The following is a 27,921-nucleotide window of genomic DNA, read 5'->3' on the forward strand; positions in this document are numbered from 1 at the left end:
TAACCAACAAGTAACAGAATTAGCATGTGGCCCACTCAATGACTATTTCAAATTTGCCTTACTGGCATCTATTCGCCTTCTTTTGTACTTTTCTTTCACCCCTTCAGTCCACGCCCCTCTACCGGGCAGTTTTATGTCAAATATACTGTTAACATGTTGGTCCGAGCATTATTTAATTAATGATGCGTCTCAATCCTAAAGACCAAAATAGCTCGCTGCCTTTGGCTCTAAACTGCTGGGCTGCCACCTCAAAGAGTACAATACTCTTCTGAGAGAATCAACAGGTCAATATGCTGAATAAATCTGAAAGGAATATACATAGACATTTATTTTACGGGAAATCTCCGGTTGAGAATGATTTGAATGAAGGTTAAATGTGCAGTGAAACGCACGCTGTGGCATCCCAATGCTGGTGTGATTGGATGAGATATGTTTGAAGAGCGAAATTCCTTTTTGGGAAGCAAACTAAAACAAACTGACCTTCTACAGCAACACCTGTGCTTCTGAAACACTCAAAGACAGAACATGTGAACAATATCTGACTCACTTGAAAAGCGCAATTTTGGTCCATTTTAACCAATACTAGTGCTTGTTGCTTGCTAGTTTGATGTGTTAAAAGCTTTGATGGGGAATACAATAGAAATGTAAAAGCCACTGGAAAAAAAGCCAACATAATCTGTTTCGTCAGGCTTTGACACTTATCATTTCTCATGCTGGCACTGACAAACGCAGCTGAGTAAAATTTACAATTCTGAGTCTTTGAATCGCATGTGAAAATTTTACCAAAATCAAAATATTCATGAAATATGAAAAGTATTGCAATTGATATGGATACTTTGGTGAATGCATGCTACACTTATCCATCAGGATCACGGAGGGGCCGGAGCCAAGAGCATATGATGAACAGAGAGAGAACAGTTGTCTTGGCCACAAAAGAAAAGGAAAACCAATAAAGCTACAGAAGTCTATAATGGACAGTATTGATTCTTTCTAGCATCAATCATTCATCATTAGCACAAATAAAACTTTTAGCTTGAATAAAGTTTTGTATACTATGATAAGACTTTAATTTATCATTTCGGATTTTACACTTGATGACAACTTTAATTCATAGAAAAACAATAAAGAAATCTAAATGAAATATTATTTATTGAACAGTAATGAAAGCACATGTTGTACATGGGAGGTTTCTCTCCCAGGTGATGAAAAAGTAATTGAATCTGATTTATTTCAAAATTTTTTGTCTCAAGTCATTCTTGGTATTTTCAAGTTTGAAGCATAGGTAACATTGGTACTAATTTAAACTTATATTGAAGTTCAGCACATATTCTGGAGCTCTCAGTTCATATGTACATAAAATCCTCTGTTTCAAATCACTACTGGACCCGTGTCCTCTGGGCTTTTTGGCTTTTGACTTCAGGAAAACATTTTTCTTCTCTCCCATGATAGTGAGAGCCTAATTTAACCCATCTAGTCCTTCAACCTGACCAGGTAGGGCAAATAATTTATGGAAACAGGAGATATTCAAACAGAGCAGCAGCTTCCTGTTGAGGATCATGGAACAAAAACTCCAGTTCAGGGATATGACCTTGTTTAGAGAGGTAAGTGAAAGTTAATTTTTACAGTCAACTCACTCCAAATACCCGTGTGTGATCTGGGTATTTGAACTCTCTCACCCTCAGGCATCACATACACACGTTGACAGTCAGGGGATCACACAAACAGTGACAAAAAGTAGCCCCATTCAGCTGTACTCAGGTAAAAACTTTATTAACAAAACAGAAGAAGGCAAAGCGCAGCTCAGGATCAATTTTTCTACAGCACAGTAGCAAACACTACCCCTCTGTCAATTGCTAAAAGTGCCACAAGAATAATAACATCCATTGTTGTTACAGTTAAATATTAAAATAAGAGTTAGTCAGACGTACTGCATACTATATCATTTTTACTCTAAAGATCTTTGCAACATTAACAGCATCTACAGGAGGAGGAGAGCCTTTGTCATGCTCATTCTCTTGTATTGTAGCGCCATCTAGTGACTTCTCAGCATATGGTTACAGCAACAAACACAGCAGGAGGAGGGGGAGGAGGGGGAAATCTGGAACAATCACAATTTGCACCTTAAGAGTTTTGGAAATCAGGCTGGAGGAAGGTAAATTCTACTATATGAAGGCCATTGGGTTATAGCTAGCATTTTCAAATATAATCTTCCTTTGCCCCGCACTGAGTCAGTTAGTTCTTCAAAGCAGACATCATCCTTTCTTAAAGCTACAAGCTAATGAACAGGAACACAGAGCTGGAAAAACACACCTTCACAGGGTTACATTCTGTATGATTCCATCCCTGCTCAGGAATTTAAAGGTTTATTTCAGGTCATCGTTGGCTTCCAGAAAGAGCACAAAAATCTAGAGTGCCACCGTTACATCAATTTTTAAAGGGCCCCTGTTATTTCAAATCAGGTAAACTTTACATACTGCACACCAAACCGTAGTTCAATATATATTAAGCTGTATAATAAATTACACACATATATTTATGCATCAATTTATATCATATTTCTTTGTTTTCAGTAATACATTAATTCCATGCATTCAGTGATATGAAAATCAATCTATTTTGAGTCACCTCTAGATTGTGGTTATCAGGCAATGGTTCTTGAGTCAGTCTGATTTAATAAGTCTGTTATTCATCCACCTGGTCAATAAAACTGTAAAGTGCACATGATTTGTAATTAAGGAGCTAGATCTTTGAAACATACCTGTCCCCTAAAATAAGTGTCATTTCGATTAAACAGGGTTGAGAGGAATACAGTTTAGGTTAGTAGTAACACTAAAATCGATGTGACAGTATACTGTGCGTCACCAGCAGCAGTTTACAGCTCAGGTGGTGTTTCAGTAGTAGATTTTTTTTTTTTTTTTCCAGGGAGCATTCAGGATTAACCTTCTGCATGGCAATAAGTAATTTCTCTACATTCTATTACAGACAGCTGGACATTAATAATAATTCATTTATGACAATGATGGTGCATATTGCATCCTGTGTGACCCAGTAAAGAGTGGTGGTTTTGTTATTTTCCAGTAGGCATAGAGGAGGCGCTGCCCCTGGTGGCAGGATGACAAAAAAGTGGTGAGGCAACAGGGGTTAGATGAGATGCTGGTCTCCACCTGTGTCGATTGCAGATGTGGTCATTGTTTTTCCCTAGGCAACCACCCACTGCAGGATGCTGGTATCTTTCCCGCCAGTGGAAATCAGGTGACTGTCGTCATGCAGGAAGGCAATGTTGGTCACGTGACTGCTGTGGCCACTGCACTCTTGGCTCGGAGCCTGTCAATTTGAACATAGAAATGTAAGGAGGATGGATACATATATACAGTATATACATACACACAACACACACACACACACGCAGGTGGATGTATGAATTACAACACTGATGTCTACTCTGAAGAGACAGAGGTTTAATGGCCTGCTGCCTGGGCACGGAAAACAGAGCCAGTAACAGGACTGAAAACAATGTACATAGTACATAGTAGAGGAAGAGAAACAGGAGGGTGAAATGCAGCAAATGTTGGAGGTTGGACTCAAACCTGGCTGCCCAACTTTGTTTTTTTAGAAGTGAAACCATGAACTTTTGGTTTTCATCATCAGTTGTGGGTAAAACTTTTAGGATGAGTTAATAATTTCAAATAACACAGCGTGTTAACCATTTTCTGTTGCTGTTACAAACTGCAGTGTTGGCAGCTCGTCTGAACAGAGAAATATGTTTATAACTACTGTTTATACATCCTTGGCTGAACACTAGAAGAGCTTCTAGAAAAGGAAAAAAATATTAAAATATCTCAGTGTTTGTGAGAAAAATAAAACACATGGCAAAAATTGGGTCAAGACTAGTTGTTGCTTACTTTGCAAAACAAGAAACATAACATAGCATAAAAGCTCAGCACAAACCACAGTGTTCATAAAAATCATCATAATGTGGAAGAACAGAGATAATGCCTAAAAAAAAAAAAAAAAAAAAAAGGAAAGCTGGGTGACGGTGTGGATAGCATCAGGACTTAAACAATTCTGTACACAAACACACAGGCACTGATGCTGATGTACAACTGAGTAAATATGACAAACCCTTGGCTGAGAGCAGGGGAAGGAGAACAAGTGCACTTTGCCAAAGTCATCAGCAGAGGCCAGCAGGGATCCATCATGTGACCTGCATACAGCATTGATGTCTGTTCCGTCTGCTCCATCTGGCCAAATTCCTGGGAGAGACAGACGGGGAGAGAGAGAGACACAGAAATAGAGTGAACAGTCAATATTGACATTTCTCCACCAACAGAAAAATAGAAAAAGTCCAAAGAAATCCTCCCAACTTCCATGGGCATCTCCCACTCTTTACATCTTCACTGCTCAACGCTTGAAGTGTCTATCAACTAAATTATGTCTGTTTGATTATCTTGTGGATTCAAAAGCTTTGGTTTTATAAAAATGTCAGGCGAGCTTTATTAACCTACCAAAGGTATTGAAGGCCAGAGTACAGGTATATGTGGCCCACTCCAGGTTGCGCACCAAGTCCATGTTAGTAACATGTTTACCACTAGATGCCTCCCCTGAAAAAAAAAAAAAAAAAAAACACACACACACACAAAAAAAATCAAAAAAATCAGTTTCACGCTTGTGAGACATGGACAAAGTCACTTGATCTTTGGAAAGTGAGTGTCGTGGGTTTCTATATTTTAGTGGAATTTCTTATTTTAGTAGCAAAATATAAGGAAAAAATACAAGGGTGTGAACAGACACAGCAGGTGGGACCTACAAAAGAGGATCTCGTAGTCCCCTGAGTTGGTGACGAGGTACTGGCTGTCCGCAGACCAGTCCAGGTGAGTGACGAAGCTGGAGTGGCCCTGAGGAAGAGAAATACGTTATCAAGACACATTTAGTAGAAATTTGTTTTGGTTTTCAAGGTCAGATCTTCTTTACCTTTTTTGTTTTAAACCACAGATAAGAAGATGATATTGATAAGCTGCCCTGTATTGCATAAACGCTGCTGATGCTGCCTTAAATACAAGTAGAAAGTAGACTTACAGTGCATTTCCCTACACGGCTGTACTTTCGGCCATTCTCCGTCACAGAGTAGATGTAAACAAAGTTGTCATGGGAAGCGACAGCCAGGAAGTTGCCATCTAAAGGCACAAGGTTACCAGTGTTAATGGCGCTGCCAGCAGGGAGGAGACAATAGAGATATTGAAGTGTTTTGCGTATGTCGGGTGGTGAAGGGAACAGGCGATGCTTTACCTGGAGAGTATTTGACGTTGGAGATTATCTCATTGCCGTCTGTGTGCATAGATACAAGATCCCGAGTGTCAGTGTCCAGCACCAACCACCTGCAGCAGCACACATGCACCCAAGATGTTTACAAATGTACAAAACAAGTTCACAGTTTTCGGTTGACTGATAAGCACATTAACTAATTTATCTTTCTGTGTCTATACACTTGTGCTAAAACCTGGAACACAAGATAGTAAAAATAACCCTGATACCTTTGTTTGACAACTGTTATATCAGATGAGATGTTTTTTTTTTGTATTAATGATAAGCATTGTTATATTAGTGGAGTTGTTGCTTCAAACAGTAAGCTGAAGTTGTACTCAATCATAATTAGTTGTATTACATATAAAAAGGAACAAACCCTTGAGTCAGAGACTTGAGATTGAATGTGTTATTAGGTTTTGACAAAAATTATAAGTGGTGGTCATGTATTACAGATGTTCCAAATTTTGTTAATGTTTATTTTCTAATGGTTGCTATGGGAACAATAGCTGGGATTGGCTCCAACACTCCCTGCGACCCAGATGGGTAAGCAGTTGAAAATGAATGGATGAATGAGAGACTGACCTTCCAGTCATGGTTCCTACAGCAAGAACAGCCCCACTGGGATGGAAACCAGCGGACCTCCCTGGATCCTGACGGGAGTACAGGAGAGGATAAACTTATGTAATTGACTTTGGTTTTACCAGTTGTTGCAATCAGCCACTGTCAAGTCAGTGCTTAACATCTTGATGTTAAATGCTCATCTTCATCCTCTCCTCCTTACCTCAACAGTCTTGCTCCAGAGGGGCTGATGGGAGTTAGTGTCCCAGAGGTGAACCTGCTTGTCTTGGGAGCATGTGACGAACTGCTCCATGGAGGGATGAACATCCAGCCCCCACAATTCATCTGTGTGACCCTGCAAACACAGCACACATGTAATTGCTAATTTCCCAACAGATGGACTAATAAAGGATTATCTTATTTTAATTCAACACATCCTGAGGCTATAGTGTTTATAATGGCAGCATTAATTTGCATTCCTCAAAACAAAGCAAACTGAAAAACATGGTGAAGAAGAATACATACATAGTAGTAACTGATTTAAAAATCTCTCTTTATAGACAATGACCATATTCAAATTTCAAAAAAATAATATCCCTGTGATATTATTTGATCAGAATATGTGAATTGTGTGTGTACCTGTACAACAGGAGTCAATGTATCAGGGAATGCAGCCCTGACGATGGCATTCTTGGTCGTTCCAACAAACAGTTCTCCCGGTTTTCCTTCAGCCAGAGCGCGGACAGGACCGTATGACTCACCCACCTAGAGATGGACACACACGGAGCAGGCTCAGAAGGGACGCTTCTCTCTATTCTGTAATTCATCAAAGGACTTCAAAGGACAGTACAGCACTCTAACCTCCATCTCAGCCTGTTTCCTGTAGTCATGGTCCCACAACACCACCTTGCGATCCTTTCCTCCTCCAGACACCATGGTGCCGTCCTTCAGGACACATATGGAGAAAATCCCACCCTCATGGGCCCCTTGCACCACCTGGCTGATGCGGTTACCGCCTGCAGATTAGACCAAAAACAGAAGTTTTTTAGATTTGGATTTTTGGATAATGTTGATGTTGACCTGCTCTACAAACCTGCAAAACACAGCTATCAGTATTTAGGTTGTCCATGTATGACATGACAGAAATCCAATGTTTTATTCAAATTTTGGCTGGTTACTAGAGGACAGCTAGGCTTTTAGTGTTACACAATCTCACCTCTAAATGTGTCAAATGAAGGGTTAGGCCCAGAAGGAAACATTTGGAGTTTACCTTTGGCCCAGATGTAGATATTTCCACTGGAGTCTCCTGTAATGGCATCTCCATTCTCAGCAAATGCCACACACAGCACATACTTTGGTTTCTCATGTTTCTACAGAAAGAGGGGAGATGAGTCACTGTGAAGCTGTCTGTGCTTAATGAGATGAGATCAACACAGGGATTTCTTTTCTTTTCATTTTTTAAAATTACTGAGGTTTAATATTTGTTGATTTTATATTTGTGGAGAAAAAAGTTGCTGTTATCATGGCCATACTTCAAACAGCCCCTGTCTCTTGCTCAGAGTGTTGCCCTCCATTGTCCAGAAATTGATGTGAGATTTTCCACAAGTGACAATCAAATTGGGGTCCATGGGATGAAACACAGCAGCCAACACAGAATCGTTGGAGCACTACAGAAACAGGAGACATTAAGGCATAAACATCACGTCGCTACTACAATCTTAAATAATATCCATTCAGTTGATCCTTAGTGTTTGGTCCGTTTTTGTCTGAGGTCAAGGCTCGGTATACCTTAACATCAGCCATTTGCTTCTCCTTCTGCCAGTTCCAGACTGACAGGATGTGATCATTGGCATCATCCACAGCACACAGGAAGGCACCGCCATTCTGAAGTGGGAAAAAAAACAATAAATAAATAACTCACTTTTAAATCAACAATCAATACTTGATTGAAGTTTGGATTGCCACGTCCTCAGTAAAATCCTCAAGGTTGTGGAGCTGCCTACCGACTTGGAGAAAGCTACACATGTGACTGCTCTGTCAAACACTCCCATCCCGATCACATGGAGCGTGTTGAGACTCACAGAGTCCCAAACACGGACATGAGGAGCCAGCAGCTGGAGAAATGACAGAGGGAACACTTGTCAGATAGACAGCTTTCATTCATAGAACCAAAAAAAGACTTACAATAATTTTTAAAGCTCTAAAGCTTATTGAAAGCCTCTCTCCTTATGTAAAAAAATCTGCTACCCATACAAAACATGTTTAACATTGTCCTGAATATTCTTACTATGTTTTGATTACAAGTTAAAGCTTTGTCTTTGTTAACACTGAATAAAACTCACCTTCCCATCTTTGGAGTTTCCAGCCACTTGCCCCGTTGCTATGGTAACCATGTCAGGGTGCACACTCAGGCTATGAGGAGAAAATATAAATCATGACTCAATTTTAATTTTCACCATTCCGTTTTAGTTTTTATGGTAAAAGGCGTAAAATGCTAGTGGAACTGATTCAGATTCAAGCAAAATGTAAGGTGTCACTGACGGAAAACGTAAACGTGTCATTTTTAAGATCTAACGTTATTTGCTGTCACTTCCTTGACAGGAGGTATAACTAGCTGATCGGGGACACAGCTGGTGACACAAAGCGAAAATCCTGACGCAAGCCTTCAAGGTCTATGACAGCTCTGAGGGCCACGTCTTCTGAGGGATGCAGCACCTGACTTAGGAGAAAGCTTGTTTTTCAGGGAACTTTCATTTTAAAAATCAAAAAATATGAAACATGTTTTCAAAAGCATATTTTGACAATTGCAAACTACCCCACCCCACAAAGCAAGCCATCTTGCCTTTCTCATTGCCTTTCACTGCAGAAATGACTGTAAGAGTACAGCAGGATTATGGCGTGGGAAAGGCCAACTGCATTGTTTCCCTGTAGAGATGAGTAGCTTTCCCAACATGCTCCAGTGGGATTCAGTTTGTTTACATCCCAATGGCTCCAGTCAGAGAGCTCATTCAGGATTTCATTAAGTAAACCAAAACTCCTATTAATGATAAACAAAGCTAGCTATATGACGCTGTCAGTGAATGATTGATGAACCCTCAAGCTGTGAAACATCTGGGCTTCAGGTTTAACTGAATAATATGTGTTGTGTATATATATATATATATATATATATATATATATACATATATATATATACATATATATATATATATACATATATATATATATACATATATATATATATATATATACATATATAACCTGCTGCCCTCTCACCATTTGACATCATCATTGTGGCCCAGGTAGTGTCTCTGCTGCTGTTCCTCAGTATTATACAGCACCACCACAGAGGCATTGAAGTAGACAATCTCTCCTGTGGGCAGCAGGTAGAGGTTGGAGCGACAGTCACGGCCACGGTAGCCATACCTGGTCCATGCCTAAGCTAAGGAACAAGGCAAGACATCCAAGAACGAACCCACAATGCCACTAATTAAGGCTTTAGTTGATGCTTTTTTACTGATGTAGCTTATTCACCTCCTGCAGTTACTAAATAATCAACAAATAAAGAGTAAATAGTGCTGTTGAAAATTCTGAGCTGAATTTCCAAGAAAAAACTAATTGCAAAGAGAAACAAGAACATTGAAGACATTTTAAATAAGCTATATAACATTAACAACATTGCTATATAATATATTAATGATAACAAATAATGTAAAATGTACCACTTTTTAACAATATTCAGCATACAGTGAGGTTTTGTCTGCTTTTTTAATATGCTAGCATTCCATTAATCTATCCATCCATTTGTCAATGGCAATAATAACTCATTGCTCAGTCATTACTTAAATGTATCCGCAACTCCTTCACTCAGTCTCGATCCATCAAAAGAACAGTTTCTCAGTTTCAAAGATACACCCATTGCAGCTTGAGTTTGCGGTCAGGGAGCGCCACCTTGTGGTCAAGGCTGTAGCTCTCCCTCCGCTGGTCAGGGATGTGCATGGTGACAGGACGACCTCGGAGGAACATCCTCACATAGCCATCCTCTGAAGAAAAGAAAGGAAGTGGAAATTTAAAGGGAGCAAAGGGAACAAGAAAATAAAACTCAAGATTCATGGCTACGTGAGTGAGACAGAACTAGGAATCAGAAAACTGCATAAAATGAAAGTTGTGATATTTTATAAGTTTTCATTCAAACACTGACAGGCAGCAGCTTCAACGTCATTTATCTAATTATGTAGCTCTCGAGTTGTGAGAAAAATAGCAAGAGTCACAGAAGACAACTGGCCCTTTTTTGATAATGATTAATTGAAGTTGATGAGTGAGGCTAAGGGACAAAGTCTGCAGTCTAAATGAACAGCTGAAATCTTGCCAGATTGAATACAGCCAAAGGGAAACTTAAGAACTGTCCCTTTATTCTTTGACAGTTCTTGTTTTTTTCTTTAATTTTTCTGTTTGATTGCCTTCCCCACTGAAACCAGAATTAGTAAAATCCTTTGTTAGTTATTGTCAGGCAATTCAAAAACAGAACTCACACCTTCTTATTTTGAGGCAGCAACAAATTGACAAAATAAACAAAAAAGATGCAGGTTTTGTGCTTTTTTGGTTCACTACTGAAAGGTTTCCAATTTATGCAATGCTTCAAGTGTCAATACTTTTACCCAATAGATTTTCAGTGTTTCTAATTGGTGTCATCTTCACAGCTAATTTAAGTGTGGCAGCAATTGGACTATGAGACATTACACACTAATGGAGTCTTAAATTGGACACACATTAGTTTACACACACAAAAATATAGACCATAATTCCAGTAAAAAAAAATCTTCTTACCTGCATTGAACGTGCATTCTTTGGATTTGCTAAAAATCAAAAATAAGAGACAAAAAAAAAATATATTATTTGCAAATGACCTACCGTCTATAATCGATAAAGGAAAAAAGATTATGTGAGAAGTTCTTCTGCACCAGTAATAACATCAAACAATACACATTGTGTTCAGTATTCCGCTCACAAGGCTTTGTTCCATAACATCAAGTCTTCCCATAAGATTCTGAATTATTTATTCTTTGTGTGCTGCCACCTTCAGCGCTCCTTTTTACAGCAGCTGAATAATAGGGTTGTCTGTGGAGGAGCTGCAGGAACTGACTGTTAAGGCAGCGAGAACAACAAAACTGTGCATCATCGGCTTGGTGAAGACAGGAATCACACCACGAGCTTTGCAGTTTGGTTTGTGGTAATTTGATGCATTTAAATTTTAATAGGAAAGCACAGCAGTTTTAGTTAATTTTAAAATGAATTTCCTGTATCACAATAAAGTGTTAAAAGTGTTTATTTCTCCTGTTGGAATTGAGCTCCATAATGCAGGTTGCTAAATATAACCAATTTTTTCTCCCACAGTATGTGATGCGACGTAATAATGTGGAAAATCAAAACTGATGTCTGCCCAGCTGTCAAACAGAAAAGCTAAATGTGTCAGCAAGAAATGGAATCAGTGATTCAGCCACTTTGCCAAAGTGCATAACTGGTCCTATCGCTCAGAACCTGTCACTGCCTCATCAGTCTGCATCAGCTGAGCTCCAGTTGCAGCTGCTCCTGACTCAACTCTCTGTCAACCAATCAGAGTCACCCACTGTGCATTTCAGTGCATGCTGACCACTCAACCCAACATGTTAAGGTGATGAACCAATCAGACTATCAGGCTGCGACAGCTGTCAGGTGGGTGTCACCATGGCAACAGCGGTAAAAGCAAGGTTTGATAAGATAAAGGGAAAGTGAAGGCTCATCTTTTCTCTGCTCAGCAATAAGAAACACTCTTTGTGTTTCTCTAAATACACACAGGAAAGTCAAGGATAGGAGAAAACACGACAGCAGTAGGTTACACACACTTTCTAAAATCTTTTATTCTTTATACAGAATTTATGTATAATGTCAAAAGTGTCAGAAGAGTAAACGCTTTCATACAACAAATTATGGCTTCTATTTAATGATACGCACACAGGAGAGCCAGTAAAGTCTCCCATTGATACATGACCATTGCTACCTGTACAGGGCACTGTTTTACTAGCGTTGGGTCTCTGGTTTGTTTATATTGAGCATCCCCCTTGAAGTGTGTGATTTACATTCATAATACTAGTCTTTGGTTCCACAGGATGGCCTCAAGAAACAGGATGAGCTTTACTGCTACTGATATTTGTATAACAGGGAGTACACTGGACCAGGCAGGTGATTAAGTTAAAGGATCAGCAAAAGACATGAAGCATGGAGCGTCTGAGGGAGAAGAAAAGACAGGCCACATAGCAAACAGACTGATCTGAGAACCTGGCCAGTGTCTGTTGTGTCTCTGGGCAACTACAGACAACCAGGCAGGGTGTCAGCTCTGAAACAGCCACATAAAAGGCCCATTTGTCTCTTGAACTGTGTGTGCGTGTGCGTGTGTGTGTGTGTGTGTTTTTGGTCTGCCAGGAAGATGAGGCGTGGCCTGGTTTTATCCAATGAGAGATGAAGACTGATCCGAAGCTAATAATTAGCACGCAGAGCATGCTGGGACATTGGCAGCCAGACAGGCCAAATAACTGTGGATCTAAACCCATGTGGCTGCAGTCCTTGTCACCAGGCTTCCACAAAGAGGGAACGCACAAACAGACATCTCATTAACTTTGAGTGCTGAGTGCAGTGTTGGCATTTTGTGCCTGTCTGCTCTCTGAAAACACAATGGGTTGTTGTAAGAGCCTTGAAGGGACTAATGAGCAACAGGGACCTGTCAGGGTTCCTCTGTTAAATCCTACATCATTCCTGTTACATGTAATTTTAAGCCATATCCACTGAAATTTGGTAGAAAGATTACCTGGCTCTAAAGTTAGGGTTAGCCATGCCAGAGGGCACGGATATAGCTCTGCAGGAGATTAGATCAGCCTTCAACAAACTGATGGGCTAGCCTAAAGACGTCTACATGAACCAAGCCTGCAACTGAGCTTGAAGTTTTTTTTAAACTGAAATAAACATAGCAGCTGCTCTATAGCGTTCTAAGAGGTGCCAAAGCCTTCGCTCTCTAAACCATTCACTCCTGACTGGATTTGGACCAACTGCGCTTGCATAAGCATTAGTGGATCTTCATAATTATCATATCTGAGCTTTTTAAATCATATTTTGAAAGTGTCTTCCTCCTTAAAACATCAATATGCTAATGCGTGGGTCAGATTATGCATGATGGTCGGTATATTCCTATATATTAATATTGGTTAGTTTGTAATGTTAAACCCATTAAATATTTTGTTCATGTGATCTGAGCATATCACCTGTTCAATTCTTTATCCAAATTCACAACAACTCATTCATCTTAAATTACATGAATTGATAAAGAGAGATGCTTTGTAGGTATAGGAAAATGCTTCAGTCGGGAAGAGACTGCAGTGGTCGCATTGATGGGGGCAGAGAGAAGAGTGATGCTGTGGTCTGAGTGATGGGGTAGTCAATTTCCTGGTCCATTATAGCTGAAGTGCTGCATTGGTTCAGATAATGGGCACAAGCACATTTCATCAGCTCATCGGTTTCACACATGCCATGACAAAAATACACCACAAGACTTAACTTTGGCTGATATAACATACTTGCGTCATTGTGGCAACATCAAACAAAATATACACAGGAGAGAAAAAAGGAGCAAGGGAGAGGAAGGACCTCATCTGACAAAAGGAAAAGATCTTCTATTCAACATGTGCAGATCATTTGATCTTTTCCTCAATCAGAATTTGCATGGTTTGAATAAGCCTGAGGGAAGGGTTTGTTTTGTGTGTGTGTGTTTTTTTATTTTTTTAATCTAATTGTGGAGGCTGTTAACATTTGTAAGGTTACACTGGATTCATAAAGGATGCTGTAAATTTTTGAATATGAAAGAATATGTATAAGATCTTTGGTGCACAAAGTTTTCAACCCCAAATCCAGTCATGACAAGAAAGACACACAAAAGATGATAAAAATCTTTTTGCTATTCCTTGTATTTGCATTTTAATTTCAGCTTGTTTATACAATCATTTAATTTTACCGAGCACAATTGGACATCGTAACAGTCCCACAGCTGCCTCAGAGTCAAGTTTGTGGTCTTAACACTGCACAGTGTTTATTAACAAACCCTGGCTGCAGGACTTCACGTCAACTCTCCTTTGCAAGAGGTTCCAAAGTCTTACAATACATGTTAGTTTAGGCACAATCCAAAACTGGCATAGCTTATCAAATGTGAACAAGTCCTATATTTTCAGTCACCATATAAACAGTTTAAAAGAACAATCAGAGAACTTCTGAGCAGTGGGACCACTCAGCTTCCAGCTAAAATTCATTCATGTGTGTTTCATTACTGAACACAGCCGTGACGTGTGTGTTTGCTCACACCATCATTAGAAGGCCAAGGACAAAAGAGCCACTGATGACAAATCATGCTTTAATCAACATGTTTGTATCATTATGAGGCGATTTATATGAAATATTAACTCCAGGAAAAAGTTGCAGTTATAAAACATTTTAGTATTGCCTCACCAGTCAGATTTCATTTTTAAGGCGACAAAATAGTTCATTACACAAGGTCTTTCTAAGCAGATTTAACATATTCAACTACACAATAAAAGTATGACCAACTCTTTGAAAAAACATCATTTTGCGTTTTGTCTTTTCCTCAGACCTGATTTGACATTTTGTGGTCCAGACACCGTTGACTTCTGCCCGCCCCTCCCCATACACACGGAAAGCCCTACAGACAGGCAACCTTTCCATATCAAACAATTTGCGTGACAAGAGCGCTTTAGAAACAGCACAACTTCCTCAGGCAGTTGTGAACACAGACAAAATAACTGACTAAGGACTTTGTTTCGAATAAAATAACCAAAAATATGAAATGATGAAGCCTAAATGCATTTTACCAACCAAAGGCATTGTGTCATTGAGCAATCTATCTACAATCTATTCTGTTGTCCATTCAATTGTAATCCAGTAGATTTTAACTGCTGATTACAAGACCAAAGCTGCACTTTCCTCACAAAATACTTCACTCTGCTACCTTATTTTATCATGGATTAGTAAGAAGACCTTCAATTCTTTTTAAAAAGCTTCACCCGTGAATCCTAACTGCCTACAGTCTCACACTGTGCTGTAAAGCAGCTATTTACCTGGAGGATCGCTTCATGTCTGCAAGCTTTCCGTTACAGTAACAGTCAGCAGTGAGAGCAGCTCCTGTCCCGTCCAACAGCCAAAGCAACACACCAACTTCCTCGTTTCTCAGCAAACTTTCAGCTCTGCCACCAGCCAATCAAAACACACTTCCTTATTGTGTAGGCCCACCCCTTCTGCCTGGTAACCACACCTCCCCCTTTTACCATGAGCTGCTGGAAATGTGACCCATCAGCAGAAATAAAGCGTGCGAGTGGTAGGTAGAAAGTGGGAGGGGGTGGAGAAGGTCCATAAAGTAAAAATAGAGAAGCGATAGATGCAGACATAATGCAATGGAAGAATAAAAAGCAAACTGTACTGTTAACATAAACCTGTTTACTGATGACAGGAGACCCATATGCCATATTTACTTGTGACATATGAATGCTTTACTTTTCATCGAACTGAGTCGTGGCATCGCAAAGACCAACGTCCTGTTAAGTGTTAGACCTAATGCACTGTGACATCTGAGAGTTACTGCAGGCCAGCAGGAAGTGCTGACTGTGGCAATCTGACACAGAAGAGGATGAAGATGATGGTGATGTGCAGATTCCATCTCTGTCTTGTCACAAAACCTGAATAATTCAAAACTTTCCAAAATACTGAGTTTGTTTTAGCTGCAGCTCCCACAAAGGCAGCTGTTAACATCAGACAACAACAAGCAGCAGTTCTTCTTCCTGTCCTTTATTTACTTGCGATTATACTGGATATCTACCCTTATCTACAATTTAAATGGGCTTCAAAATAATAAATTTAAAGTTTCACACCTGTGTTAAATTCAAACCATCCCACCACTGTCATTGCTGAACACAAGGACAATTTGTCTTGAATTGGAAAACTTTTCAAGACCAGCGTAAAAAAAATTGTATTGTTTTGTTTTTGTCCATGACCATGCTGCATCCACCAGCCAGAACAGGTAAGAAAATATTTCACTCAGCGTGAAAGACCACGATTGCATGGAGGTCTAAAATTACAAGTGAAAATCATGATCAGAATTGGTAACTAGGCTTTTCTTCCTGCATACGGCAAAAACTGAGTTTTATTTACAGAGTAATGAAACTGTCCCAGGTAGCAAGAGTTGTTGTTTTTTTTTGTTTTTTTTAAGAAATAAGGTGTATTACTTTGGAGGACAGTGGTTACCTTTTGCCACCAGAAGAGCTGCTAGAGGAGGTGGTTCGACTCCGACTTTCTGTTCCCATCTCTCTCCTCACCAGGGTGAGACGCTCTGTGGACATGCTCTTCCTAAACAAGAGGAGAGCAGAGCCTTTAGCAATCAATTCATGTAAAGTGTAGAAGCAAGACAACAAAGTGTTTGCATGCACAAATTGTTGTGGTTTTGTCTACCTCTTTATGGACTGCAGCACTTCTTTCTTGGGAGAAGAAGGGGAGGAAAGGAGACGTTTCTGTTGAACATACCCATTACTTAGAGGTCTGGAGGGAAGAGCTTGCAGAAGCTGACGCACTGAAATGGAAAAAAGTTAGCTTTATCAAATGAGAGATCCACAGAGCCTGTTAACAGCTGATAATAAACCTGAATCACTGACTGATGTGTTGGAATATAATTAAAATTAAATTTGCAGTACCAGATTTATTTTAAACCAGCTTATTTGAAATGCTGGAGCACTCAGCGATGCATCACAGACATACCTGTCCTTAGGTGGATTGAAGAAATTCTCTGGTCAAAACAAAACGTTACTTACCCTTGGTGGGCGGTGCTGAAGCTGTGCTTGCTAGAGGTCTCCTCCCAGAACCATGGACACTTCCCGGCTGCATCACCAGGCTTTGCTCCTCACAGTAGCCCAGTCTGCGCAGGGCATCAGCCAAAGCTGCTTTCAGCAGCTGGATTTCATCTTCCTGCAACTGTAACCTCTGCTCCAGGTGGGAGACCCGGTCCTCCATGTCCATGTTACTGCTGGCAGATACTGTGTCATCTTGGCAGGAAGTCAGTGAGGAGAGAGGGCTTCAGTTTCTATTTTCACCTTAAATGCTGTGTGCATCATAAACAAAACTACAATGCATCATTATACATTTCTGTTCAGGCTGCAGTGTTTGAGTTATGGTTAGCTTAATGTGGTCGCTTTGCTAACAACAGCAATGATTAATGTATTGTTAAAGGGTAATTTGCATTGGAATCAATGTTGCTACTTCAATGAGCTACAAAATCTGAATTCCCTTGACTGCAAGTCAAAGTGAAGGGAATAATGAAGCTTCTGCCCAGATAATTCAACATAGTTTAGACTTCCTCACTGGACACAAACACAAGCTGCCAAAGGTCTGTATGATGGAAATCTGCTGCTGCTTTGTCTTTCAATGGTTTTGAATTCCTCAGGGAGATAAAGAGCAGAACAGGAAACAATACTAGCTTTAATAATTTAGTGTGTGTGTGACTCAGAGAAAATGAGAAGGAAAACAACATCAGATACCAGCTTGTGTGGTTGTTTTGCTCAGACAATGAGGGAGAGAGGAAACAAAGACGGTTGGATGGAGACAGAGATGTCAACAAAAGAAACAAAGCTGTGTCTTCATTGTATTCCCATGCACATTCATTTAAAAACGTGCCCTGGAGATTTTTCAGCCACCATTTATTTACCTTTGTGCTATGGGTCAACATTTTGATTAGCAAGTCACCAAATCGGTATTATTGCTTGTACCATTTTATATGCATCACTATTCCAGCTAGCCCCAGAGGGAGAATAGCAAATGTGGGAAGAGGAAACTTAGAGAGCTTGATAAAAACTACGGAAATGCAACAAGTGGAAAAACATGCCGAATCTGTAGTTATGAAGAAACACACAGCAGGTTTGAGTGGGGGGAGGGTGAATACATTTTTGAAAAAAAAAAAAACAAAAACAAAAAAAAAAAAAACACACAAAAACAAAAATGAATGTCTCAGTTCTGTAAATGTTTTTTGTTTCTCAAATTAATTTCTGGGCTACTTGCAAAATTTAGTAGGCGCAAGATAAAATAATCTAAACTAAATCGCTGTATGTACTTTTTTTTTTTTTAATTAATATTCTTTAGTCACATCGAATTCCTGATGATGTGGTTGAACTGCTGCTGTTTCCATCCCCTTTCATGCTGTTAATCGGAACTCTTTCCAGCCTAAATGTTTGCCATCCCCTTTCCCACCATGATGACATTACCCGGCGGGTCAACCAGATTATCCATTGCAAACTCCCCAGTGTCCTGGATTATCTAACACTCACGTTGACAGATTACAACCAACTCGAAAACAAGTTTGTGGTTGGAAAGAACATCTTGTTTGTTCCAAACTCTAAAACTGATCTGCTCCCTGTCATAAAACCAGCTCTGTAACAACTGTGTCCTCATAATCAGAAACACAGATCAAAGAGATGGTTAGACAACAGTTGTGCACTGGGACAGAAGGTACCATCAGTTTCAGTCTTGCAAATCAATGGAGTCAGATGAAATGTTCGCACATATGCTTTCTTTAAGGGACAACAACATTCTTCCAATTTATATCATTACCTGTTCACACCATTCTCCTCAAAATTTTAAATACTAGACTAATATCAAGGTCAAAGTTGTGTAAATTATCCACACAGGTCTACTCCTCTCCAGAACAAACAAGCCAGGGGATTAAAGCAGTAGTGAGAGAGAAAAAAAAGTTGCTTATATAATTTAAACTAAATCAGTGTCTGCATCTCACCCCAGATGAAAGACAATATATTTTAGCTTTTCAATAAAGGTTAAATTAAAAGATTTATTCAGAGATTAAAATAATCTAAAACTGTGAAATATTCATATTTATCAGATTTCTTCCTCGTTAATATAAAGGTCACCACGTGTACTTGCAGTTTTGAATAGATACTTTGGAAATGTTGCAACAGTTTAAAGTATTAATTTTTAACCTTTAAAGAACATGACACTGCCAGATGAAGTTTTATAGGTCCCAGATCTTCACTGGGTTCTACGGTGCTCCCAGCATGTCAGTGCTGCAAGCTGAGCTGGGGGACACAAGGAGAACTGTAACCGTTACCATATCACACCTTGCAGTCAAATGAGGCAGGAACTGGCCACTGGGAAATAAAAGCTTTAGATTTACATACAGAAACCTTGCTCAGTAGAGATTTGCATGGCAGACTTGGCTGACGGGCAGACAGAACAACACTAACATTGCCTCGCCTATTATTGTTTCCCTTCTTTAATTTCTCCAATTTTATATATCTAATGTAGTGATAAGCCTATTTTATACATAGTTTTTTTTTTTGTTTGTTTGTTTTTTTTAACAAGAAATAGACTGCCCTCAAACAAAGTCCCAAGTGCCTGCATTCTTAAATACAGGGGATGGGAATAAAAGCAAGCAATGAGTAGAAATAAAATACTAATTACAATAAATTAAAATACGAACTGAATGAGCAAGCAAGGGAGCAGTCATTAGCTGAATGAGAGAACAGATGGTAGGAGGGAGGAGACAGCACGAACGGAACTTTAGGATGGAGAGAAGTGAGACAGTCAGATTAATGATTAACTTTTAACTGACAACAGCAATAATCATGCTCACATAAACTAAACTGAGCAGAGAAACAGGGAGAAGCAACGAAATGGATACAGAAATGAAATTAAAAACCCAGAGGAGTTTGTTTTACTTTTAAATGTCTGCGTTTACACAGATTTAGCATTCATTATATTACTACAGAGCTACAGAATGGAAAAAAGCCAGAGACCTCCTCAACCTGAGCAGAATATATAGGTTTCCTCATATAGACTGTTTATACCTATACTTAAATACAGCTGATACAACTGACAGGGATGGCAATGTAAGACCTTCGTTGTCATGTTTTGTGAGGTCCGGAAAGGAGAGTGGTGGAGATTCCGATCTCCCACACCCCTCAGACTTTAAAGAGACTTCTGCCTCCACAGAGATTTCCCAGCTAAGTGCCATCCTGGGCCTTTATCAAACAACAAATGGTAGTCCATGCCACAAATCAGCATAAACCTACCTAACCCCGCAGAGAGGTAACCCTTCTGACCCTCCACTCGGGTCGGCCTGATAACATTATCAGGCAACGGATACAAATTGCTGCTCTGGAATGCATACAGGCCAACAAGTACACAAAGATTGATATAATAAGAAATTGGACATTCCGATCAAATAAGAGGCCGCAAACATGCCGAACCGATTCCCCCAGCGAGAAGAGGACTTCACAGCTGAACCGATGGCATATTGCCTGAGCACCTTAATCTAATGGCTTGGTTGTTGCCTATAGCTGTTCTGTAAAAAGAAAAAGAAACTTCATACATAGCCCATAGTCATATGCTTCTGATTTTCCATAGCCAGTCAACACATGCATGAAAATGTTATTTTCTTAGTTCATTTGTTTGTGTGCTCTGTGATGTTGTGATTACCTAATAACCATTTAATTGTGTTTCACAGTGAATCAGATAAAACCATGTCCATCGAAGTAACTACAAGCAGAGAAAACTGTACTTCAAAAAGATCGAATGGATCGAATTCGCGCCGACCACCAGACCACACCCGTGGGTCGGCCCCCAAATGAAAGTAGTTTAAAATTACATTTTAGGGAGTTTTTGGAGAGTTCTGGGGAAGTTCTGGAGAGGAGAGCTTCCCCAAGAGACCTGACGAAGCAATAACAACCACAGCAGAAGTCAGAATTTAGCCGCTAAGCTACAAGGGCTAAGTTCCAACTTGAAGCTGTTAGAGACCGGAACAAGTTTGGCTGCACGGCACTCAGCCTCCAGCGTTTCGAGTTTCCGTGGTAACCAGGGCAGTTTTTGCTGCGCAAAAATTCGGATATTGTCTTAATAACCAAGACGATCGCACGAAAGACAACGCTGAAGAGGGACGAGCCAGCGTTTATCTGCTTCCCCAGCGGGTTGTTCTGAGTGGTGCGAGGCATGGATATTAGACAACAGTGAATCAAATTTTAGTTTTAGAGCTCTCCTTCCTCAGACAGACTCCCCCTTGTATTTTGATAAACGATCTGCCATTCATTCGTCCAAATCCTCAAGAATCACCAGTCGCTTAATTATCTTTGTTATATCATGCCACTCCATTTACATATCCAAGCTCACCTGTTTCACCTAGTTTATGCTTTGATTTGCACCTGTATATAATGAGCATTTTTTTATTTGCCCTTTTTAATTAATAAAAAAAACATAAATTAATTAATTGTTACACTCCTTCCTTCAGTAATTGTTCTGAAGTCAATCCACAGGAAAGAACATCCCTTCCAGATGGAGACTTGAAAAGAGGCAATACTATACACAATCCTAGGCACAACACATGTAAACAACAAACACAAGTTCAGTTTTGCTAAATGGCAATGGATAAATGAAACAACGGTGAATATCCTTTTGATGCAGGACTTGAACAGTGATCTCCTTTGAGTATGTTCTATGTTTTGAATGTCTTCCTCAACTACCTAACATGAACATGTCAATCCTGTCAACTACTGCAGCTGCTAGAGGTAACTTGAAAAGAAACCCTCAGTATGTGTTGCAATCCGTACCCCTACAGTGAAATTACAGGATAATTTTCCATAGCATGGCAATAACAGACTGTGCCAGTAGTGAGAGAACAATATAATCTTTTGAACCACTGGTGGAACACATAAAGGTAAGGTTCATCCTGAAGGTGGCACCAGAGAAACTGTCTTGTTGTCTTCACCCCTACTGGGCTTCTGCTGGGCTCAGGCTAAACCAAGGCTGGATCCACTGCCATCAGTCTGTGCCTTAACCCTTCTTTAGCCTGCTACCTAGCAAATGTGCTTTGCATTGATTTATTATGGAGCTGTGTCAGCATGTTAATTTGCTAAGCCCTTCCATGTCCCACTCCCTCATCTTACACAGAAATATATTATTGGCTATTGGGAATACCAGCAGTAATCTTGGTGCATCAGTGTGCCGTGAATAAAAGCCCTCTCTGTGTGTCCACCATGCTGATGCATGCACGTGCGGGGAGACCTTACAGACAGATTTATTTAATGATTTAAGTCAGTCTCCACACACCGCAAATGGAATCAAAGTCTCTGCACTTGATTGTATATTTAATTTGTTAGTTTACTGTTTCGCTTTACATTTAACTGACTAAAATAACAGAAAAATGAACTAAAATAAACTGTGACAAGGACTGGAAAATTACAGGAGGATGGAGAAAGAGGAAACAACTATGGGGAGATTTACAGGTTCCACCTTCATCTCACTGTCAGGACACCTGTTTACTTTTCAATTTGCCCTTGAGTTGTTGCACACACAGACTCACACACCGCAATGACTATGCCTCAGTTTTATTCCATTATGATATTCTCCTTATAAAGCCAGATGATATATTTACTCCTTATTAAGCGGACAACACAAACACACAGACACAGACACACACTAACTGCTATTAAGGGAACTGTAAAAGGAGGAATGACGAAGAGACAGACGTAAAGACATGGATGATGAAATCAAAACCAGGGGGAGTGGGCTGTGTGTAAGTGTCTGATACTGCTGAAGAAAGACATCAACACGGGCAATAGGAGGTTGGCGCAGGGCAATAAGAAATACTGAAGGCTGATGAAATATTCATGTGGCGTCAGAGTGATGAGGAAGGTGGAGCTGATCTGGCCTACCTGCCATCGTGCCACTTTGAGAGCCTGGTCACTCCTCCTGCCAATCAACCAGTCAGTCCACAGAGCAAACGCTCAGGCAGTTTGTCCACTTGCTCTCACTTTCCTCCCCTGGAGGCTCTCAATTCTTTGATTCGCTCCCCAAACCCTGTCTTTAGCCAGTGCTTGATCTCTCTCTCCCCGCCCCCCTTCCCTTTTACATGCAGTCTCTCTCAAACACACAAAATCTCATCCCCCATCATCTCCTGCTGGACCACTCCCTCCTCCATCTTCACTTTTTACAAACTCTCTTGCTTCCTGGACCACTCCCACTTCCACGTTCCATCCCCCTCGTCTTCTCTCCTCTTCTCTCCTCTTAGGCACCTCCTTCCCTTCCATCCCCTTTCTGGCTCCTCCTCCTGTCTCAGTAGCTATAGGCGGAGAGAACCAACCCAGAGAGGGTGGAGCATGGCTTAGGGCCACAGCCACCCCCACACACACACACACACACACACACACACACACACACACACACTGCAGCAAAATCTGCATCTGCACAACCAGGCACTACCAGGAAGAGATGCTGCTGTAGAGCTGGATTCCAGGATCAATGACATAAGCACACACCAATTCATTCTTAAACCAGCAAAAAAGTGACTATCTACCCTGTTGGAGATTTCCTGGTATAGGTTCATATTAGAAAATGGAAAAATTGCCATGGGGCTTCACCACTGTTCATTGCAAACTATTATAAAACACATCAACATCAATCAATAGGCACAAATAATCACAACTGTCCTTCACTAGCCAAGTAACAGAGCAACTGACTCACTCATTCATTCACTGACTGACTGACTTTATTTCCACCTTTGGCTACCAAAGTATCATGTGACAGAGATTAAGTTTCTCTGTTGGCAGTTGCACTTTCAAAAGATATGATGATTTACAGATTAATATAGTTCTGGACATTGTATTATAGTTAACTGAAGCTACCGGAGGAACACGCTGCCATTACAGCTAATAGACCAGTTTGGATACATTTAGCAATACGGCTAAAGGAGGCCGATGAATAAACAGAAATAATCAACTGAATAATTTAAGAGCATATCTTGGAGATACAAGTTTCAACCAGACTGTGGCCAAGGCACAAAACTAAAAACCCAAATGTAATTTTCTGTTTATCCACAGCGGGAATGTGTCATGATTAACAGCTTGTGTCGCAGTTACACTCAACTGACTCAATCATCAATCTGAAATTGAAAGAGCAATCTGTACTGCAGTGTTCATGTTAACAGGTTGCACACAGTCTCTGTAAACTATGTTCCTGATGTCACCACGCATTTGTACAGAACTGCACAGAGCAAGATGGACATAATGTTTACTGCTGTTTACTGGATTTTAATATGCGGGAACTGGCAGGTACCCCTTAATGCTATTTGGAGCTAGTATGTTATTGTGTGTAGTCCAATTTAAGTGACTGTAAAAATCCTATGTTAAAGTTTATTGTAATACTGCCTTAAAAACAATGATCAAATTTTTTTTTTTTTATAATTTTTATGCTACGTTTATTTTCATTGTGGTTCTTATTGAAAGAAAAAATGCAATTTAAAATTGTGTTGAATAAATCCATTGTGTTTGTTTTAAGCTTCCTGGCGTCCCAGATAGGTAAAGTCAATGAGATCATTTCAATGAAACCATGGAGGTGATCGCTAGGAGAGCTAAACTAACTGATTATATCACTCTAGGTGACACAGGAACCTCCGCCTACAACAAAACTATTAAAACTGTAAACGATGTGGAGAAGTGCCCTTGTGATTAATGAGTGCATCTGATGAACATGGAGGATCTAGTTACAGTGTGCGCACAGATGGTAGAGAAAGAGACAAACTGAAAGACAGGAGGCAGATGGGCAGATGCAAAGCAAAAAGACACCTTCCAAATAGGGTCTGCTCTGCTATAGTCTACACCAAGTGCCGCACAGCACATCCAACACCTCTTCACCATCTCTCCAGCAGACTTCATGGTGTTCTCAGGTTTCATTAACGCCTCGCAGACGCTTATTTCAGCACCACTTTCAGCATCAATTGATTGTTATTCCAGTCTCATAGACCAAGATTCAAAAGCAATTCTGTTGAATTATTATTTGTTTATTTCTTCTCAGTCAAACAGCTGGAAATAGCTCAACATTGGTGTGTCGATGAATGGAAATGGTTTCAAGAACAGCAGGTGTACTGCAGGTCACTACCACAGGAATCTTTCTGTGTAAAGAAAGACAATGAAGAAGGACGGGGTCATGCCGAGTAGAGAGTTTGATCTCAAATGTCTAATCCGTATTGGCTCAAGAGAGTTTGACATTTTAACTTTGGAAAAATATATGACATCTCAGGAAACATCAGCAAACCCACCCAGGTCTATTTCCCTGCTCTTGTGAGGTCCTGGACTGAGAGCTCCTTGCTCTGAGCAATTATCTTCATATAATTCAAGTGAACAGACGCTAAACAACGCCCCAAATCAGAACTAAACCTTTAGAGGCACAGGGATAGGCAAAATCATCTTCCTCATCTTTCTCTCTCTGACGACGTTTTGTGATTGGAAAGACAACAACACATGCACATACTTCATCAATCAACCTTGTATCTCACAAATCAGATCAGATCAACTCATCAAGTCAGTTTTATTTGCATGGCATCAATTTATCTCAATGGACCTGGGTGGGATGGAAAGGCAGGAAAAATAAACTTGTAACCTGGGAACCCATCGATCACGATCTATCAGTAGCTCTTTGAGACTTTCCCTGTAGCCCTCCAAAATAATTGAAAAATAGCTTAAGAAATACACAAACAGCCAATGCCCGCGTTATTAATGTTCCATTTTGTAAGCACCTCTCTCTCTCGGTCCAGATGAGCGAAGGAGCTCGATAGCTAGCATGGTGGAGGTTTCGCGTAAAAGGCAAAAACATATAATTTCCACCTATAATGGGAAGAGGAATTTTTCATTTACCTTACACTTTCATTTGTTCCTGGAGACATTTTCTGTATCTTTGGCTTTATGTACTAACAACTTTAACTAACAACATCAATTTGAATCTTGCACCAAATTTGCATGTAATTCAAATATAGGCCTAAAAAAGGCCTAAAGTTGAGAGCACAGTGTTAGCTGTCTTTTTCAATTAACAGTTCAATAGCACAGATCTTGCCTTTCATCAAGGCCAAGATTAGGGCCCTTTGGAGTTAAAAAGGTTGCCTGCCACTGCCTTATCACTACTGAGAGTGTGAGTTAGCATTAGAACATCCATTAGCACAAACAGTCACTGCCAGACACAAGCTAACAAACAACATGAACAGATAAAAGATGCTCAGCATGCTACCTGCTCTGATGCATCTGATTTCTCTGATGTTGCATCCAACCGTATCTATCTGAAGACTTTCTGCTCTTTCAGTAGACAACACAATCCTGTCAGTGAGGGAGAGTTTGCTTCAGCATAGCTGATAACAGTCACTGCCAGCCACAAGCTTGTGCTTTGTTAGCTTGCAATGGAGGGCACAAACAGGAGTGGTCAGTGGGCTTGAGCCTGATCCATATTTTTCAATGAGGAAATGAACATAGGTGAGTTCTTCAATTTCCATTTTTAAATAGCATGTTACCTCATCTACTTAAAAATACTGGGAGATGGGAAATGATATAACATCCCACACTGGACACACACACACACACACACACACACACACAAAAGAAAAACACTCATCATAATATCTGTCATTGAAGAATTAGCTATCACTTACAAGCACTGGCATTAAAACATTTTTATTCTATGTTATTGTCTCATATTTGTGCAGCTCTGGTGAACCTTGTTGGTCCGGAGCCTTTGCATCTGACCTGGGGAGAAATAGGATACTTGGGACCATAACGCTTACCAAATGGTTTAAGTGGCACGTGTTACATCTTGGATAACCAACAGAATAGAATTGATTAAATTCCCATGACCCCTTGCTGTCTCTCCACCTGCCACTCAGTATGGCTGTCTGTAAAGTTTAGTAGCCTGCAGGGACAGCATGTCAGACAGTTCTCTCAGTTAACAGTATCATTTTTAATGTTTTATGATGTTGACACTGTGTCGCATTAAGAGAAACAAGGCGTCTACTTTGTTTGAAACAGCTGGAGAAACCATCCCTACCATGCTCAGCTTACAGAGCCTTTATGTTGCTTTTTTTTTTCAGCCACATTTCTCCACGCAGTTCCCACAGATATAATCATGCTTGTGCTCCCATTATATTTGCAAAGCAGGATGTGACAGCTACAGAGACACAACGGCGCATGAGTGAGAGTTGACACAAGTGCTACTGCCAAACGAACACTGGGTATCATCACATAATCAAACACTGAAAATGTTTAAAAGGTTTCAGGTGGCAATTTGTTGTTATAATAAGTTGTCACGATTGACTGCCATTATTCAACCAGCGAGTTAGTGATTACAGATGAGAAGTGATCTAATAGGAATGTTACTGACCTCCCATTTTAAAACTTATTTCTGTAATAAAATTCATAGTTTCAACAGAATTAAAAGTACATATATTTAAGTACAGTATAATGAAGGAAACGATGTCCTTCCTCACTGTAGGAAGAACAATCAACAATCAAATATGTCTCCTGTAAATCCTGACCTGTTGTGTGTCTGTCTGAATGATTTTCCCTAAAATAAAACGGCCCTACTGTCTTAGGCGTTGGTGTCATTTTATATTAAAAATGAAAAAGCCTTAAGCTTGTTAAAAATAATGACAAGCAGAAGAGTGCCTGACATGGTAAAAAATCGCATTCATATACGATGCAGGCCCACCGGCCTAATGTAAACAAAACCAAACCATTCATTCAATATTTTTCCCTCCATTGAATGATGATCATCAATATCCGCCGGCTACTTTAAGGATTCATTTCATGGAGTCCGTTCTTGGGAATCTGAGCCGTTTGTGTGTGTGAGCACGGAGCCGCCTCTTTCGGACTGGTGCTCGGTTCTCCGCCGTGTGTGATGGACTGAGGCGGGGAGACGCTCACCGTTGTTGCAGTACTGTAGCAGCAGGTTGCTGCTGTCACACAGGCTCCCCCACGAAGCAATCCTCTCCGACATCCTCCCTCCGTGTCCGTGTCCGTCGCGTCCTCCTCTCCGTCCGCTCCTTTGTCCGACTGCTCTTACCCGTCTGGGCGCCCTCTTCACGCCACCGCCGCTTCCTTTCTCCCCCACATTCATAAACAGACACACACCTTTACCTGCCTGCCTCTCTCCCGCTCCTTCTTCGCT

General features: G+C 40.3%; 1 protein-coding gene across 1 annotated transcript; it reads right to left on the bottom strand.

Moving 5' to 3' along the window:
• Positions 1 to 1,753: 1,753 nt before the first annotated feature.
• On the bottom strand, positions 1,754 to 27,870 carry eml2 (EMAP like 2). The gene is made up of 22 exons (XM_029517158.1): positions 27,678 to 27,870; positions 16,755 to 16,985; positions 16,399 to 16,516; positions 16,195 to 16,296; positions 10,690 to 10,718; positions 9,776 to 9,905; positions 9,139 to 9,288; positions 8,205 to 8,274; positions 7,866 to 7,976; positions 7,651 to 7,746; positions 7,395 to 7,529; positions 7,133 to 7,232; positions 6,724 to 6,878; positions 6,502 to 6,627; positions 6,086 to 6,217; positions 5,887 to 5,954; positions 5,287 to 5,375; positions 5,077 to 5,174; positions 4,808 to 4,895; positions 4,506 to 4,601; positions 4,123 to 4,253; positions 1,754 to 3,324 (listed from the first exon to the last, which is right to left on the bottom strand). The coding sequence occupies exons 1-22, from the start codon at positions 27,868 to 27,870 to the stop codon at positions 3,199 to 3,201; spliced, it is 2,574 nt and encodes an 857-aa protein (XP_029373018.1). The 3' UTR covers positions 1,754 to 3,198.
• Positions 27,871 to 27,921: the final 51 nt, after the last annotated feature.

Source organism: Echeneis naucrates, chromosome 13 (assembly GCF_900963305.1).
Source record: "Echeneis naucrates chromosome 13, fEcheNa1.1, whole genome shotgun sequence".
NCBI lineage: Eukaryota > Metazoa > Chordata > Actinopteri > Carangiformes > Echeneidae > Echeneis > Echeneis naucrates.